Raw genomic sequence first — 15,711 nt, 5'->3', positions numbered from 1 at the left:
TGTAAACTTTCAGAGTTTCTAAAGTCATAATTTTGACTTTCAGTTGCATGACAATGACATGCAGTGTCCAAGTTGTCGTTTTTTTAAAAGTGAGAATTATGACAAAAAGTATCTCATTGATTTGAGAATTTCATAGTAGCAACCAGAAGTCAAAATTATAACTTTGACCATCAAAATCATAATTTTAAAACAAAAGAATTAGTTATTGCTAACTCTAACATTCCGCGTTTCATTTGTTTTACTTTCCTGCGGTTTACCGTTTTAACGCCCCTTGATTACATCCTGAAATGTTTTTCCCTGATCTCGTTTTTTTTCTACACTCATCTCGTCCTGTTGATACCCATCGCGGCTGTCACTCTCACTCGTCTGGGGAGGAAGGAAGTGCCAGGTGATAAGGAGGAGGTTTGGGGGGAGGGAGTGATGAAGAGCGTTATTATGGAAAAAGGAAAAGGGCCATGGGAAAGGCCTACTCCTCAGGGGCATCGAGGCACTTTGAGCTCCCTCTGTGAAATAGCGCTTCCTCTATGGGATGTAATGGAATGTAAGGAAAGGCAGCTCACATCAAAGAGAGTGATGGCAGCTCAGGAAATTGAAGGCCGGTATGCAAATTTACACACAGGAACGGCGGGGATTGCATGAGTCAGTGGATACGGAGTGTGAATGTTCAAAGTGTGCGCGCGTCCATTCATCTCTCCCCGCGGGGTTGCGTTCGGCTCACCTTGCGGAAGGCCGTCCCACACCTCCAGCCAGTCGTACTTGCAGTCGCCCTCGCCCACCATGAGGGGGTCGTTCTCCAGGTCGAATGTGAGGAAGGTGAGGGTGATGTCCATGTGGGGCGGGGCCATGATCATGTAGGAGCACTCCAGATTGTGCGGGTATTTGTCCGGGAAGCCAGGGGACTCGATCATGCCGGACGGGCTGGTGAAGTTGCGGAAGCAGAATTCCGACCCTAAGCAGATAAAGGGGATATAAGGATATTTTAATAAATAAATTTAAAAAAAAGGAGGAAGAAAACGGTCACATTAGGTGAGAATAGAGGCACAAGCAATCGATCATGGCGTGGTATCTCATCTAACTTGCAGACTAGCGTCTCAGAGAGTCGTTCGTCACTGACAGCCAGCTGGGATATACAGCAGCTGCGGTGGTTTATGATTACAAATAGATGAGAAAATACACAGTGAGAAAATGCTAAAGAGGCAGATGCATTGAGCGATATGAGCAGTGCAGCATCATTTATTGTCACCCTTGGTAAATACGCATTTCAAGCCTTAAAACAATTGGATATTTTATTGTAGAGGCAAAATTGAAATGAATGAAACAAGCACCCTGTAATGACACTCTTAAATGCAGGGCTAAAGAGCCCGTCTGACCCCTGCTCTTCCTCACACACTGAAAACAAATGAACCCTGAACTCTTCCCTCCTTGTAGTCCCTTTAGTCTCCTCCTGGATGCAGCTTTCCCTTTTAAAAAGCGCACGCTCTTACACCACAAAACTGGTGTAATGGTTCTAAGTGGGCCCTCTGCGGCTGCTCCTCATTAGCCATGCAGATTTATGCGCCCAGGCCGGCTCACCTTGAGCGGCAGCAGCTGTGTGACTCAGATCATGTACCCATCAGCCACTGCTCCGCGGCCCACTGGGGAGCCCGAGTCACGGCCGAACGTTTATGGACCAGCACCTCAATGAGGGTCTGAGAGAGCAGCAAGCTGACAGAGAGCTTTGCACAAATGTCACACACACACACAACCTCGTTCACAAACCGTCATTTTCTGTCTGTTGTCTTTCCTCTAGAGCATTTCTATCTTTATATCTCTGGTTATAAACAATTTGCTCTGGCTTGTTGAATGTCTTTATGGTCTTCTATTTTTATGCCTGCCAGAGGGTCAAATATCCTCATGAGATATTGTTGCTTAGAGACAGGATTTTCATTTGATCCCAGTTAATTGCAAGTCAGAAATCCCTGCACTAGTGGCCTTGCTAAACTAACTAATCGAATGCTTCGGAAAAAACCTTCCTAACCCTTGAACTTTTTCACATTGGACTTGTTACAGCTGTAAACTTCAATGTGATTTATTGGGATTTTATATATTAGATCAACACAGTCACATCTGTATTCACAACCATTTACAATGATGTTTTTATAATAAAATCTAGTACAGCTAGCAGCCTTCAAATGACATGTAGTTGGTAAAAAGAGTCAATCTTTGTGAAGGTAATGTTAGTGAAGGGTTAGGGTTAGGTCTTTGGTCAACAAGACCAAAGAACACAACAGAAATGTGATAAAGTTTAAAGATTATAAAACAAGAATCATTCAATAAATCAATGGGAAGAGAATGGCACATTAAAGTAAAAATGATATAGAAAAAATAATTAAGGATTTTAAGACACTGAATACAGAGTAATTCATGAAGGAAACCCATTAGAGGTTACAAAGGACTAAACATAAAGCCAGAGCTACAGTAGAGTGGTTTAGAGCAAAGATGTATGGATTAGAATGGTTTAGTCAAAGTCCAGACCTAAATCCAATCTGGAATCCATTTGATTTAAGTCTTAATTGAATCTGAGTGAACTTAACTTTCACAACAAAAATGGTCCAACTGTATATACCACATAAAATACCAGGAAAATACGTTCAACTTTGAGCTTCTAACATGAAACAATGTGAGATGTAATGTATATTTTTCCATAATAGTGATTAAATAACTAATTATCGAGTTTTCACTCATCTGCTGCTGAATTTACCAACATTTTTCATTCTGCAACCGGTGTTGCAATCAGCCCTGTTCTTGCGATTCTTTCCCATCGCTGACTGTGTTGGGAAGCAGACTGGGAAGGTCAAGATGAAGCGGTATCTGGGGAATGTCAAACGTCGGAAACCAGTTGTGCATCGCGCAGCAGCAGCAGCGGCGGCGGCTCTGCGCTGTCTCAGAGAACTGCCAGTCTCCGTTTGATAACCACGTTCAGGATTCATAAAAGCAGCGTTTAAAGAGCGCAGACACGTTAGCCGAGCATTCCAGCGGCAGAGCATTCCTCCGAGGCACCAGTCCTTATTATCAGGCTGCCGTGTAAAAAAGCAGAGGGGTCGGCCGGCTGCTCCGGCCCTCCCCTGCCTGCGCTTGGTTAATGGTGGAGAACTGACCCCAATCAGCTTGGAGACAGGAAGAAAAAAGAAAAAAAAACTCAGGAGACACGCAGTGTTTTTCTCCTCTTCTCATAACATCTTTTTCAGCCCATTGTGATGCAAATACCTTACATTTTTCACTTCTCGGCTTATATGTGAGCGTATTGGCATTTTTGCAACGTCTTTGTCTGCAGATCGATGCGGCGTACACCGTACGTGTTGTGCAGAAGATGTTGACACAAATGCATGAATCTCCTCCCACGTGTTAAGAGCTGCATTCAACCTCTTGTGTCCACTCTCCCACACACACGCACGCATGCACACGCACACACTGTGCAGCTTCAAAACAACACTGAATCAACGGGCTTCATACACACACACTCGCAGAGAGAAATGTGACAGTAATTTACAACAAGCTACAAGCAGCATCTCCTCTATGTTTAGTGTTGCGTAAATCCTGCATGTAACTAATGCACCTATTGTGAGTGAGTAAATGAACTATTAAGGATGCATGAGCAGCTGTTAGCATGTGCTATTAAGTGGTTACTGTAATGTGTGTGAGACTCACTGACACACTGCTTTAGATTCTTACTGGGTCACTGTGCAGCAAAAAAACCCTCAATCTGAGCACAGCTTGACTCCACTGCACTCCATCTCCAAACTGTGTCTGCAACCCTCAGCGTACTTGAACTATCCACCTCCCATGCCGGTGTCTAGGTGCTTGCACGTGTTGGGGTGAGTCAGTGTGGTGTAAGTGCACGCTTGAGTACCTACGCTTGCTTATTAATCAGCAACTTGTTGGCATTGGCTGGATCATGTTTGCAGATTGATGTAGGGTAACAGTTTACAGATATGCTTACTTTTCAGGTAACATTTCTACATTTCTTGAGCTACTACATTAGGGCTGCAACTTACGATTATTGAAGGAATCAATTAATCATATAAAAATGGCGCATTCTACAGATTTTTCATTTAGCCACTTAAGTCTTTGTTATACAGTATTAGAAATGCGTCAAAATATGCAAATAAACAGTTCGATTCCTTCTGTAAGAAGGAAAAATAAACATTTTATTGCCTAAAATGCAACAACAGCATTCCTTTAGTAAATTTGAACCAGATGAAGCTAAAACTGTGGCACCCAATGACATTTAGCTAAAACCTATTTGTAGACTAAGGTATTTTCATCTTAAATGCAAAATGAATAAATTTTTTGTACAATTTTATCTTAACTAATCTCCGAAAATATTGCATTGTTTCCAGTAAACGGCCTTTTTTTGATTCTGTATACTCCCGTTAATCAATTACTAAATTAGTTAACAATTAATAATAATCAGTTAATCATAATTAGTTCAATTAATTGTTTCAGATGTGATCCTCCACCACAGTCCCTTCCCAGTCAACACCCAGCCCCTGACCTTTTGAATAGTTTGGTACACCATTGGCTACACTACTAGTTGGTTACTTTTGTTGCTTTCATGTCTGTGGCAGCAGGTGTGTGTGTGTGTGTGTGTTAGACACAGTAACACACTACCTCAGATTCTTACTGGGTCACCATGCAGGGAAAAATAACCCCCTCAATCTGAGCACAGCTTGACTCCAGTGCGCCCGCCTGAGCTGGCCGCCTTACATGTCGTCGTCTGTGCGTGTATGCATGAGTAGCCCCACTTATTAGTTCGCAGCCAATGAACATGCTAAAAACAAGTTTCCCTGACATGTCTTGACCCATGGCTGAGCCAGACACACACACACACACACATGCCTGTCATTCGCAGGCCGCCAGTCGGTGCTTTGCGCCGCACCATGAGCTGCCATTTGGCAGGAGACGTCTCCTGGCAGTGAGCGGGAGGTCATGGTGTGAGTGTGTCAGTGTGGCGGAGAGAGGGGAGACGACGGAAGGCGGGTTGCTGGGTAGAAACCACTCATTTCTTTCACATGAGTGGCCTCGTTCAGCAGCAGCCCCACATGTTGTGTCGGGGTAATCCCCCGTCTCTCCTCCTCCTGTCGTCGTCTCTCATCTTCTCCATCAATTCTTCACCCATATCCGGCTCCCTGTCTCGTCTGAGGAGCTCACCTCTGCCGCCGCACATGAAAACCGCCCCTACCTCCCTGTCTGACAAACATCCACTGCTCAAACACAGGCACGCCTCTCATGCAGCACAACTTGGTTCAAGGTTTCATTGAAGAAATTCTCTCCAGAGCTGCGTGAGGAAGGGATGGGTGCGTGCGGAAATGTGTAACCCAAGAGGCGCTGTGGAAATGTGGTGGTGGGGTTGGAGGCGGTTAGGGTGGAAAATTCACAACAACAACAACAAAACATTGTGAACAAGAAACAGCTACAAAAAAAAAAAAAAAGAAAAAAAGAAAAACAACGTTCCTGGCATGCCATGATTTTGGCACTAATTTAGACCTCGAACAGAGCAGCTTTTTTTAGAGAGAAATTCCTCAAAGAATATTCACACAAAATTAAAAACAATCCTTCTCAGCTTCCGTCTGTTTACGACAAAACCCCTTCTCTCACTTTCTGATCAGGTCTCTTGTTTCATCTTGCGTCAAGCTTTTCCCCATTACCGTTTAATCACCTTTGCCAGTTAATTGCTTGAGTGTAATTTCAGCGCCAGGGTGACTTGGGTATTACAGGAATAAACAACACCGCAATCAGGAATACGGTAACAGCCAGGACTGACGCAAAGGGGATGGCGTCCAATCAACTAGATAGCATCAAAAATACACATGGAGTCAGTGTTTTGGCTGGAGCTCCAGCAGGTGGGGGGTCCAGCCTTAGGCTCCACTCCCACTCCCACTGCGACCCCACAGACGCCACGGTTGGCAGCGGTCAGGGAGGAGACCCAACGCCCTTAGGTGCTCTCTGACCGTCTTAACTCTGGATTGGCTGTGGTGTGATGCTTCCCATCGTGCTAGTGGCGGGCTTTGGGGGGGACCAGGGAAAATGGGGGCTTGCTCTGCTAGTCTTCCCTCTGTAGCCGTGGTAACAGCATCAGTGGCACGTGACCGTGTGTATGTTAAAATGTCTGAGAGGCGCATGGGTTGTGATGAATAAAGGGTTAAGCACGCATGAGTAGGACTAAAGTAGGCCACAACAATAAGGGGGAGGAGGGAAGGTTTTTACTGTACCCTTTTACTTGACAGAAGCTTTAAAGGGATAGCTCAGCATTTTTATAGTGAGCAGTTAATATCAACTTTTATCAAGTAGATAAAGTGACTGAAAAATGCAAGTTTATGGATCACTTTTATGTTGGACCATTTTGTAATGTCAGAGTAACTAATATAATGTAAAGCAGCTGTTATATTTCTTATTTTTTCCACTACTTTTTCACAGTTAACTCTTTTTTCCCCTTTTAAAATGACTCCAGTAAAAGGCTACTTGATCTACAGTGAACTCTTGCCTATTCATTGTTCAGTATTCGCGGAATCACCTACTTGCATAGTTTTCAGTGGAACGTAACTTCTAATTATTCACAGAAAATGTGCCTACTTGCAGGTTTTTTCAAAAGTATTACAAAGAAAATGCAGCTTGGGAAGATGGCTTCCCTAGGCACAATGCTAGTTGACATTGTTTTCCTTGGTGCTGATTGGCAGTACCATCAAAAAACAGAAATAAGGAAGACAGTTAATGTTAGCTTCTGTGGCACACAGAATTTCAATTGTGCGCATTAATTGATATTAATCTATATTTTCGGTTATACCATGCGATAGGCAATATAATAAGCATTTTTAGAGGGGGTCTTAGGTATCCTCGGATTTTAGCTCAAGGGATTGGGTTTTAAGATGGCAGAAATCTGCTTTGGTCTTGGCTCCTAAACAAGCAGTTGCATTCAGCCTCCCGAACCTGCTAATCTGAATTCAAAGCAGATAAAGATGTAGAAGAGTTACCTGCAGCAGGTATGATATTAGCTGCTTGTAACCTGTAATTAGATCCTCGCTTGAAAAGCCATGAACTATTCCTTTGAAGTGTGCATGTCCAAGGAAAGGAAGTTGTTTTGGGGAAAAACACTCACCGTCTCCCCTCAAGAGGCACAGTGCTGGGGGGAGAAAGTCATAGGTTGACTACTGATCTTCCTCAGTGGAAGTAATTTGTGTTACTGTACCCAATAACCCCCCCCCCACACACACACACCAACACGAGCTCATCCCTCGTCCGATTGAAAAATCCCTGGAGTAGCTATAGTCACTGCTTATGAAACAGGATTCAATGAACTAAATGGAAACAAGCCGCTGCATCATTAGCTCATAGTACAGAAAGCACAAACACACATATCCACACACACGCAATCCAAACCAGACACACACTTTCTGACTCTGAGACAGAGTGGTGTCTGTTCAAGATGGGGGAGGAAGCTGAACACAAGCACACATCTCCCAGCTGTGTGCTCTGATATCCATCTCTGGACGCACCCTTTAAAAACACATACAGACTCATAAACACATCCCTCATACTGTACACACAGGTTGCCCTTTAAACGCACTGGAATTATGGGTTTATGAAATGCAATATTTTTGGAAAACTACTCTTAGAATCCTAATTAATTTTTCTTTTTGTCACACTTAAATGTTTCTCATTGTCAATCAAATTTTAATATCACACAAACATAACCCAAATGAATACAAAATGCTGCTTTCAAATTAGTAACTTCCTTAGCTGAGGAAAAAAAGTTGTCCAAACTAGCTCGACCACATGTGAAAATGTTATTTCCCACTAACACTAGTTCTGCCACCCTAGGCGGCAACTGCTGCTTTCAAGTGTTTGAATCATGTTCTTCCAGCTTGATTGCTTCCAGACGTGGAGACTCAAGAAGTCACAAACAAAACCTGTCTGACAAGATGAAGTAGGCTTAACAATCTTAAAAAGCAACACATCATGTCCCAAGGTAAAGAAATTCAAAAACAGATGAGAAACCAAATCACTCGAGGGAACCAGTTGAACAAAACTGGAGAAAACGGGGAAGATCCTTTCCAGGAGTCGCTGGTTGACAAACATTATTCCAAGAGAGCATCAATGATTTGACAAGCAGGTCACAAAAGAAGACAGAACAGCACAGAAAGCTCTGCTGGTAACATCTGCATTAACGGTATGATTCAACAATAAGAAAGAAGGTTGGCTAACATGGGAAACTTCAAAGGCCAAAACCACCGCTGAGCAAAAATATCAGAATTTTTCTAAACAATGAAATTCCCAATGCAGGAGGAAAGGAGAAGAAAACACCATCAGTTATGTTACTTAAGCTCAGCCACACTTGGTGACACAATAAGCTGACACAACAACAAATCAAACTCTGGATGGCTCTCAAAAACAAAATGAGTGGCCTAGTCAAAGCCCAGACTTAAATCTGTTTGAGGTTCTGTGGGATGACCTCAAACAGACTTTGAAAATCAAACAGTATGGCTGAAGTAAAACAATTCTGTTACTTTTTCTTGCACACAGCCAGGTTGGTTAGGATAGCTTTTTTTCTTGTAGTAAATGTGATTGAATTTTATTTCAGTTCCTCCAGCTGGAACTGGAGGAACTGAAGGATCCTGGTTTTACCCAACAGAAGCTGCAAGGTGTTTTCAGTAGAAACCTACAAACCAGACCTGCCACAGACAGACAAACAGCCATGATGAGCGAGAGGGTGCAGGCAGCGGCGCTGTCGTAATTAACACTTGGCCTCAATCACGCATCCTGAATACGTTTTCACTTTCTGACGTCCTCCCTTCCTCTTCGGTCTGGCGAGCAATTCCCCAACCGTCCCTCGTCTTGGTTGTTTTTCCTGTCTCTCATGTGCAGCTATTATGCCACCTCCACATATACAGGCAGAATCTCACACAACGAACTGAGCAGAACCACCCACACACACACCTACATGTGCTCACACACTGACACAATCTCTTATAGCCCCAGAATTTCTACCAGGATCTTATTAAAGCTATAGCAACCGCATCCCCCATCCTCTATCCATGTCTGTGTGCGTGAGACAGATGCAATCTGAGCTAAAGCATCATTGGGGTTCAAGGCGGTGGCCCTGGTAACGGAGCTGAACGACAAATCTGGGTCACAGTCGTTTGACACAAACAAGAGAGATTTTTCTCAAAGGTGGGAGGCGATAACTTGTGATAAGAGGAATGCTTAGTCGATTTTTCCCCCACCCAGCTCTTCCTCTTTCCATTTTTTTGTGCTTAAATCAAGACACGTTGGAAGCAAAACGATTCAGGAGCTAGCTGAAATGCTGCAAAAAGTGCTGGTACGCTCACTTGAACATAAATCTTGCAGCTCCGAAGGCCATTTAACCTCTTCTGCCACTGCGACTACTATAGCAAACACACCCAAACGGCCAAAACAAATCTACTCCAACCTTGCGTGCACTTTGCCCACTTTGAGAGAATCCCATTTCAGCTCAAATTCATCCCCATCAATCTCCTCGCTTCAGCTTCTTACCTATAAACCTTTAACCTTCAGTCTAACTCTGAAGTAACCCCAGAGCTCTCTCCATCATCCCACCACAGCCTTCCACATCCAGACTTCCTCATCTTCCCAGAAGAAGCGGACTTTGCGCCAATTAAAGAGCCTTACACGCAGCTCCTTACATTCTCCATGTCTTAAACGTAGTTTGCTTTCTTCTCTTTGTCTGATTACATCTGTTTGCTTCTACTAATAAAAGTAGGGGAGAGTGAATCCAGGTTTTTGGGTCCCACAAATCATTGTTTCCTCACCTGTTTTAAAGATCTCGTAGCGTAGAGAGAACCCCGCGCCCTGATGAGCGTAATCTGAGACAAATCGGATCTGGATTGAGGGTCCAGACGAGATGATGGGCGGCGGGGCGATGTTGCTGCAGTGTCGACCCAAAACGTCAGCAGTTTCTGAGGTCCCATCGCGGATCTCTATGAAGTCATACCTGAGCAAAACAAAACAAAACAAAACGAAGAGGGGAGAAACAGTTTCTATTAGCGTTTTCTCGCAATCATTTGTCTAATAAGTTAGCGCTGCATTCAGTTTATAACAGGAATGTCAACAAAAAAGTGATGGGGTAGTTAGGAATTTGAGTTAATGAAATCCAGCCGGGTGTTGACCTGAGATCAGTTTTATGATAGCATCCCTGAATTTAGAAATACAACCAATCATGGGGAGAAATAAACTGTGTTGTCTCCCCACAGATGGATTCAATAAGTGTAGCTCTTCTGACCCAGTTTTTGCTCGGGACGGCACGCTCAGATCTCTTTGATGACAGCTCGGGGCGAACAATCCCCAAATCCCTGAATATTGGATCACAGGAAAGAAAATGGAGGGAGGGCTGTATTTCAAACAGGACATATTTTAGTGAGTGTCTGTCAACTCGGAGGCAGAGGATGCGGGCAAACAGACAGCTGGATAGATTCATTAATAAGAGGGGTAAAAATAGATGGTTGAAGCTCATGAAAAAATCAAGAGGTGAGCACCACCGAGCATCGGCACCAAACTCGGTTCTGATTAGCTTCCGCATGCTTGTTTTCTCAGTTCTTCGTTGAGCTCTGACCGACCAACTGACCCCGAACGATGAAAGCAAATTCTTATCTGTCAGCTCGTGCGTGCGTGTGTGTGTGGGGGGGTTTAAGTGTGTATGAAAGAGAGGGAGACAAAGAGAGACAGTGCGCACCTGGCTAATCCTGAATTAGCTCACAGCTCTGTGTACCATTCCGTATGTCAGCATCACTGATTGAAACAACATGCAGTTTTTGTTCATGTTGGACTTTTTCATCCTTTTTTGGGCTTTTCTACTTTTGAGAGCACGCTGTGTTTGGTTGAGCGCGCTTCAACTCTGCCAGGCATAGCTCCAAAAAAAGAAAGGTTTTAATGGACCACAAATGTTTTTGCTAATGTCTTCGACTCGGAGGTCATAACTCACATTGGGGTGTTTGGCACAACATGTTCTGGTTGCAAGTTGGGGGGGGAGGGACTCCGGGATGTGGTAACTACTTTCATAAATGTATGCATTCAAACAGAAAAGGAACATAATCACACAGAGATATTGTACAGTAGTTTATGTGGAACTGATTTAATGAGATGAAATATTCCTGTAACTTTCCTGACATTTAATATGTGCAGCAGGAATTTTGGATACTTTACGGTGTCTCGGAATGGCTGGACTGAAATTTTTTGTCAAGAAGGTGCAGAAACATCCCAGTTTGGAGTGTGAACTTTTAAATGTTGCACTCTTAGGTACAAAGGATGTAATATTGAGGTGGATGAAAAAAAGCTGTGAAAATTAGGATGCATCAAAAAACTAAAGGTTTGGCGCACAAGTACAAACTTTCCTGAGCCTTGTTGCTGATTGGCTCATTAATAAGTTGCAACAGAAAGATTTTCTGTAAATATAGGTTGTAATGTTGATCTTTTTTGTTTTTACACTCTGAAAATGGTGGAAATTTTCACCTTTTATTCATTCATCTTCATAAATAAGTGTTGCCTTTACTGGACCATTTTGGGACCATGAAATGCTTCAGAGTGCCAGCTTTTAGCATCCTAATATGGGGTTTGGTCAGCATTGGAACGGGGAGGAATGTTTTTAATTTTTGTTTGGTGGCAGCCTGGTGCTTAAGTGCTATTTAATGCAAGGCTCAGTATAATTTATCTGAATAATTATGCTCTTTTCACAGACTATTAGACTCACTTTTATACCTCTTATTTTCTCTAAACAACTTGTTTGATTTTCCACCAAATGAGCATGTTGATGAGTTTCTAGCGGCAAGACTGATTCATTTTCTTTCCATTTGTGTCTCTGTAGTATCACCTCCCTTTCCTGGTACGAATGTCTCCTCAGTCCTCATGCTGTATTTTCCTGTGTTGCTAACTGCATCGCTGCAGGAGCCTTGCAGCTAACTGGGAGCGCCCTCCGAACGTGCAGACGTGCAAACACACTTGTCTGAATTAGTTCATGTGACAAAGCTGTCAAGGAACAACAGGGTCGCCGTTATCTTGCTAATTAGCGTGATGAGCCGTTTGGTGCTGACAAAGCATTACAGGCATTTCTGGGCTCAAGCACATATTTAAAACCAGTATCTTTGCTAATGTTCTTGCTGCTGCTTTAAAGGGAAAAGCATTCAGGGTATGCTGAGACATGGCAATCAGCTCAAGCCTGTGGCTGCTTGTGGCATCTGAACACTAAGATGGCTTTTGTAGTTCCAGCTTGAAATAAAACCCGGATTAAGAAGAGTCACTAATCTCCTTTTTTTTTTTTTAGCTATCTCGCTCTTGCAGTGTATCGACTCCAGTGCTGAGCATTCAAACTAAGACTGCTGATCGAGGGATAATCCCAGCACATTAATCTGGGTCACAGTGGCAAATGCAAAGGTGAAGACCGGAACACTAAATGGCTGAAATGAGCCAGAAATGTTGCAACTGTTGTCAGTGCTGCGGAAGAAAATATGGAGAGGGCAGAAGTATAATACAAGAAAAGAGTTCTGAAAACATTGGAGAAGAGTTCACAATGACAAGGTTTGATTTCGACAATAGGAGCTACAAGATGCACATAGGCTAGAATCTGGAAATCTCCACCTCTGGAGGCTAATTAAGGAATTTGTTTGTCCTTGCATTGTGATAAACAAACCAGTTTTAATCATGACCAGATGTGTTTAAGTCCTCATGTCACAGGCAGTTTGAGGATTTGAAGTTTTAGGCCTGAGTAGCACTCAGCTCCTTTAGCTTGTGGCTAAAGAAGCTGTCGTCCAATACTCTTATACATGCCCTGCTTGTAATCCTGCATTACAGAGGCGATCGTAGAGGCTTTAGTGCCAGGCTCCCACAGTGAGTCTGTGAGAGCCACTGCTATCCCTAATGCTTAAGGCTGTAACCGACACATGCTTAGGGAAAACAACATTCAGGAGCATGCCAACAAGCACACACCACTCATGCAAACAAGCGCACAACGTGGAGATATGGGCAAACACGGGCGCGCACGCATACACTGAGTGGCGTATCTCCAACTCCGGGGATAAAAGGCCCGTGAAAGAGCTGAGAGCCTAATTAGGTTTTAATTGATTTTGGAGTGGGTCTTTATCCTTCTTTCTGTCTCTCTCTCTCTCCTGTCGTGGATTAGCGTCAGCGAGTGAGTGTTCCTCAGATGTGATTATTGACCTGTTCGCTCAGCCTCTCCCCAGGCTCTGATGAATACATGTATGAGGGCCTGACGCGCGAGAGCCCCGCCGTCTGCCTCTCACACACGCGCACTTGAACACATTCCAGGACGTTGCACACAAATCGCCGGCGCACAAGTGTGCTCGCAGACCCGCGAAAGGTGCGCATGATACAGCATCTGCACATTCGAGGAGACAGGTCCAGATTCCATTAGGGCTTGTTTTGAAGCAAACTCCGCCCCGTTCTGTCTGACACCACCATCCATTCCCCTCGTATGTCTGGCGGTCTGTCTGGGGTCTTCCCAACTGGCTCCTCATTGAGGGAGCCATAATAAGGCAACTGCTTCACCCTCCATGGTTTCCCCTTTGTGGACTAGTTGGAACAGAGGGAGAGGGGTTAAGGAAACTAAAACTCCTCAGGGGCCGGTAATTCTGCACCGGTCCAGACATGTCTTCTCTTCTTCTGCTCTCATATATCACAGCGCCCCTGCGTCAAAGCAACTAATTGCCTTTCACACCTTTGCTATTTGCTGGCGACCAGGGACATTTCCTCCAGCCGACAGTACCTCATTGCAGCCAAACAGAAGTCTAGTATCGATAGACCATATGTGTGCACATTATTATGTCTCTGTCCCAGCCTTTGGGACCATATGAGCTCTTCTGGGTCACTCAGAGTCCTATAAACACCTGCTGGCACACTCCTTGTTGGTTGTCTTTTAGATTGTGTTAAATCAGCAACCAAAATCTTGTTTGCCAAACTCTCTTGAAAGTATTTTTTAGTTACAGCATGAGACTGACCAAAATTTGGCTTGCGGCGGAACCCTGAATGTCTGATTTATTTTGTTTTTGCAGATAATGCAGCAACAGCTGTTCCGGAATATCTGCAAACCAAACTTGGCTGGATTTAGACACTCGGGGGGCATTCAGCTGAGATGATTTCCCCCTCTCTGCTGTATCTCGTTTTATTTTCTCCTGATTTTCTACTCTTGGAGCAAAAAAACCCACTAAATCCCTAACTCCCAGGCTCTCTGGGAGTTAGGCGTCAGGCGTCTGACTCTCCCAGAGTCAAAATCCTGTCGCTTTCTTGTCTTGACGACGCACAGAAGCAGAAAGGAAGTAGGAGTGGAGGGCACACACACTCCAACGTCCCATCTCTCTCCCATCCTCAAAGGGGACTCTAATAAACCATAAGTGCCTCTGAAATATTAACTAGATGCTGTGAGCAGAATCCCAGCAGATCTGCAGGGTCTGCCATCTTCAATCTAGGCCCCAAAACAAACCGTACGTCTCTTCCTCCTGTCCTCATGCTTCACTGCCTTTCCTCAACTGTCCATCACTGGCTCATACTTACAGATGACGGGGGCTAAACCGCTGACCACAAACCATCTAAGGTCAGCAGAGGATTAATCTCAACCTCTGCAGCTGTGATCCCTTAGAGTTTTGTCAACCTGTATGTGTGATTAGGCTTTTTTCAGAAAGTTTTCAAATTCCTACACATATTCTGGGAGGCTTAGAAGAAAATTTGCAGTTGCAATTGCTCATTGACCCTCAAGGTTGAGGGTCAGTTATTGCCTGAAGCACAGGAGTTCAAGTATGTTGGTGCTCATGAATGATGGGAGGATGGGGCTGGAGATGAACAGAAAGATTAGGGTCTTGTGTGTAGTTATGCCCATGCTTTTTCGGTCTGTCAAGGTAAAGAAAGGTGAGAGCCAGTAGATAGCAAAGGTTCTGATTTAGCTTCCTCCATGGAGTGGCTGGGACAAGCCTTGCCGGTAAGGTGAGGAACTTTGTCATCTGTGTGGGGCTCAGATGACGGCTCCTTTTAAAGATTCTGTTGTAGTTTGACAACATGCAGGATGGACTACCTTTCGCTTCTGACCTGAGAAGGTTTTAAGATCCTCTAGAATGAGTGTCTGGAGAGCTTTGCTAAGCAGTTTCCCTTTTGAACCTGCTACCCTGAGGATCTTGGGTAAGCGGAAGATGATGGATGTATGGATGGAACTATACATTCCCTGTGAACCATAGCTCGGTGTTCCAGGGTCAACATGACTAATTGATCTCAGTAGATATATCATCATTCTGTGTTTGAAACTACTGTGACTTCTGGAGGTTGATGATTATGATTTCGTCTTAAACATCGGCCAAGCGCCAAATATCGACCAATCCAGTGCTGAACAATTCCCTTCATCCGTGACCTTTGGGAACTCATCCATCTCTCCTTTCACCCTGAACCATACTCTACCTTCTCTTCCTCACTACCTTTCCTTCTGGCTATTGCTGATCATCTATAGATTTCCCATTACAAGCGGAATACGGGGATCGATCCCCCTCTGCGCCCCTTGGGTACCAGTAAGAGAGCGATACAACACATAGAAACACACACACACACACACACACACACCTGCAAATGGAGTTACCTGTCATGAGGAGGCAGTGTGTGGATTTACAGCTATATGTACATGACTGTGTGCGCATGTGACGTTACGAAGCT

At 44.1% G+C, this 15,711-nt stretch overlaps 1 protein-coding gene across 3 annotated transcripts in view; it reads right to left on the bottom strand.

Moving 5' to 3' along the window:
- Window positions 1–15,711, bottom strand: part of nrp2a (neuropilin 2a) — a 68,882-nt gene that overhangs the window by 38,219 nt on the left and 14,952 nt on the right. For all 3 annotated transcript variants that reach the window (XM_028006559.1, XM_028006560.1, XM_028006558.1), the window contains exons 3-4: window positions 9,825–10,006; window positions 719–949 (exon numbers count right to left, since the gene is read on the bottom strand). In XM_028006559.1, coding sequence (XP_027862360.1) covers window positions 719–949; window positions 9,825–10,006 — 413 coding nt within the window. The remainder of the gene's footprint in view (window positions 1–718; window positions 950–9,824; window positions 10,007–15,711) is intronic.

Source organism: Xiphophorus couchianus, chromosome 22 (assembly GCF_001444195.1).
Source record: "Xiphophorus couchianus chromosome 22, X_couchianus-1.0, whole genome shotgun sequence".
Classification (NCBI taxonomy): domain Eukaryota; kingdom Metazoa; phylum Chordata; class Actinopteri; order Cyprinodontiformes; family Poeciliidae; genus Xiphophorus; species Xiphophorus couchianus.
Note: the sequence above shows the minus strand (reverse complement) of the source record. Positions and strands in the feature narration are given on the sequence as shown.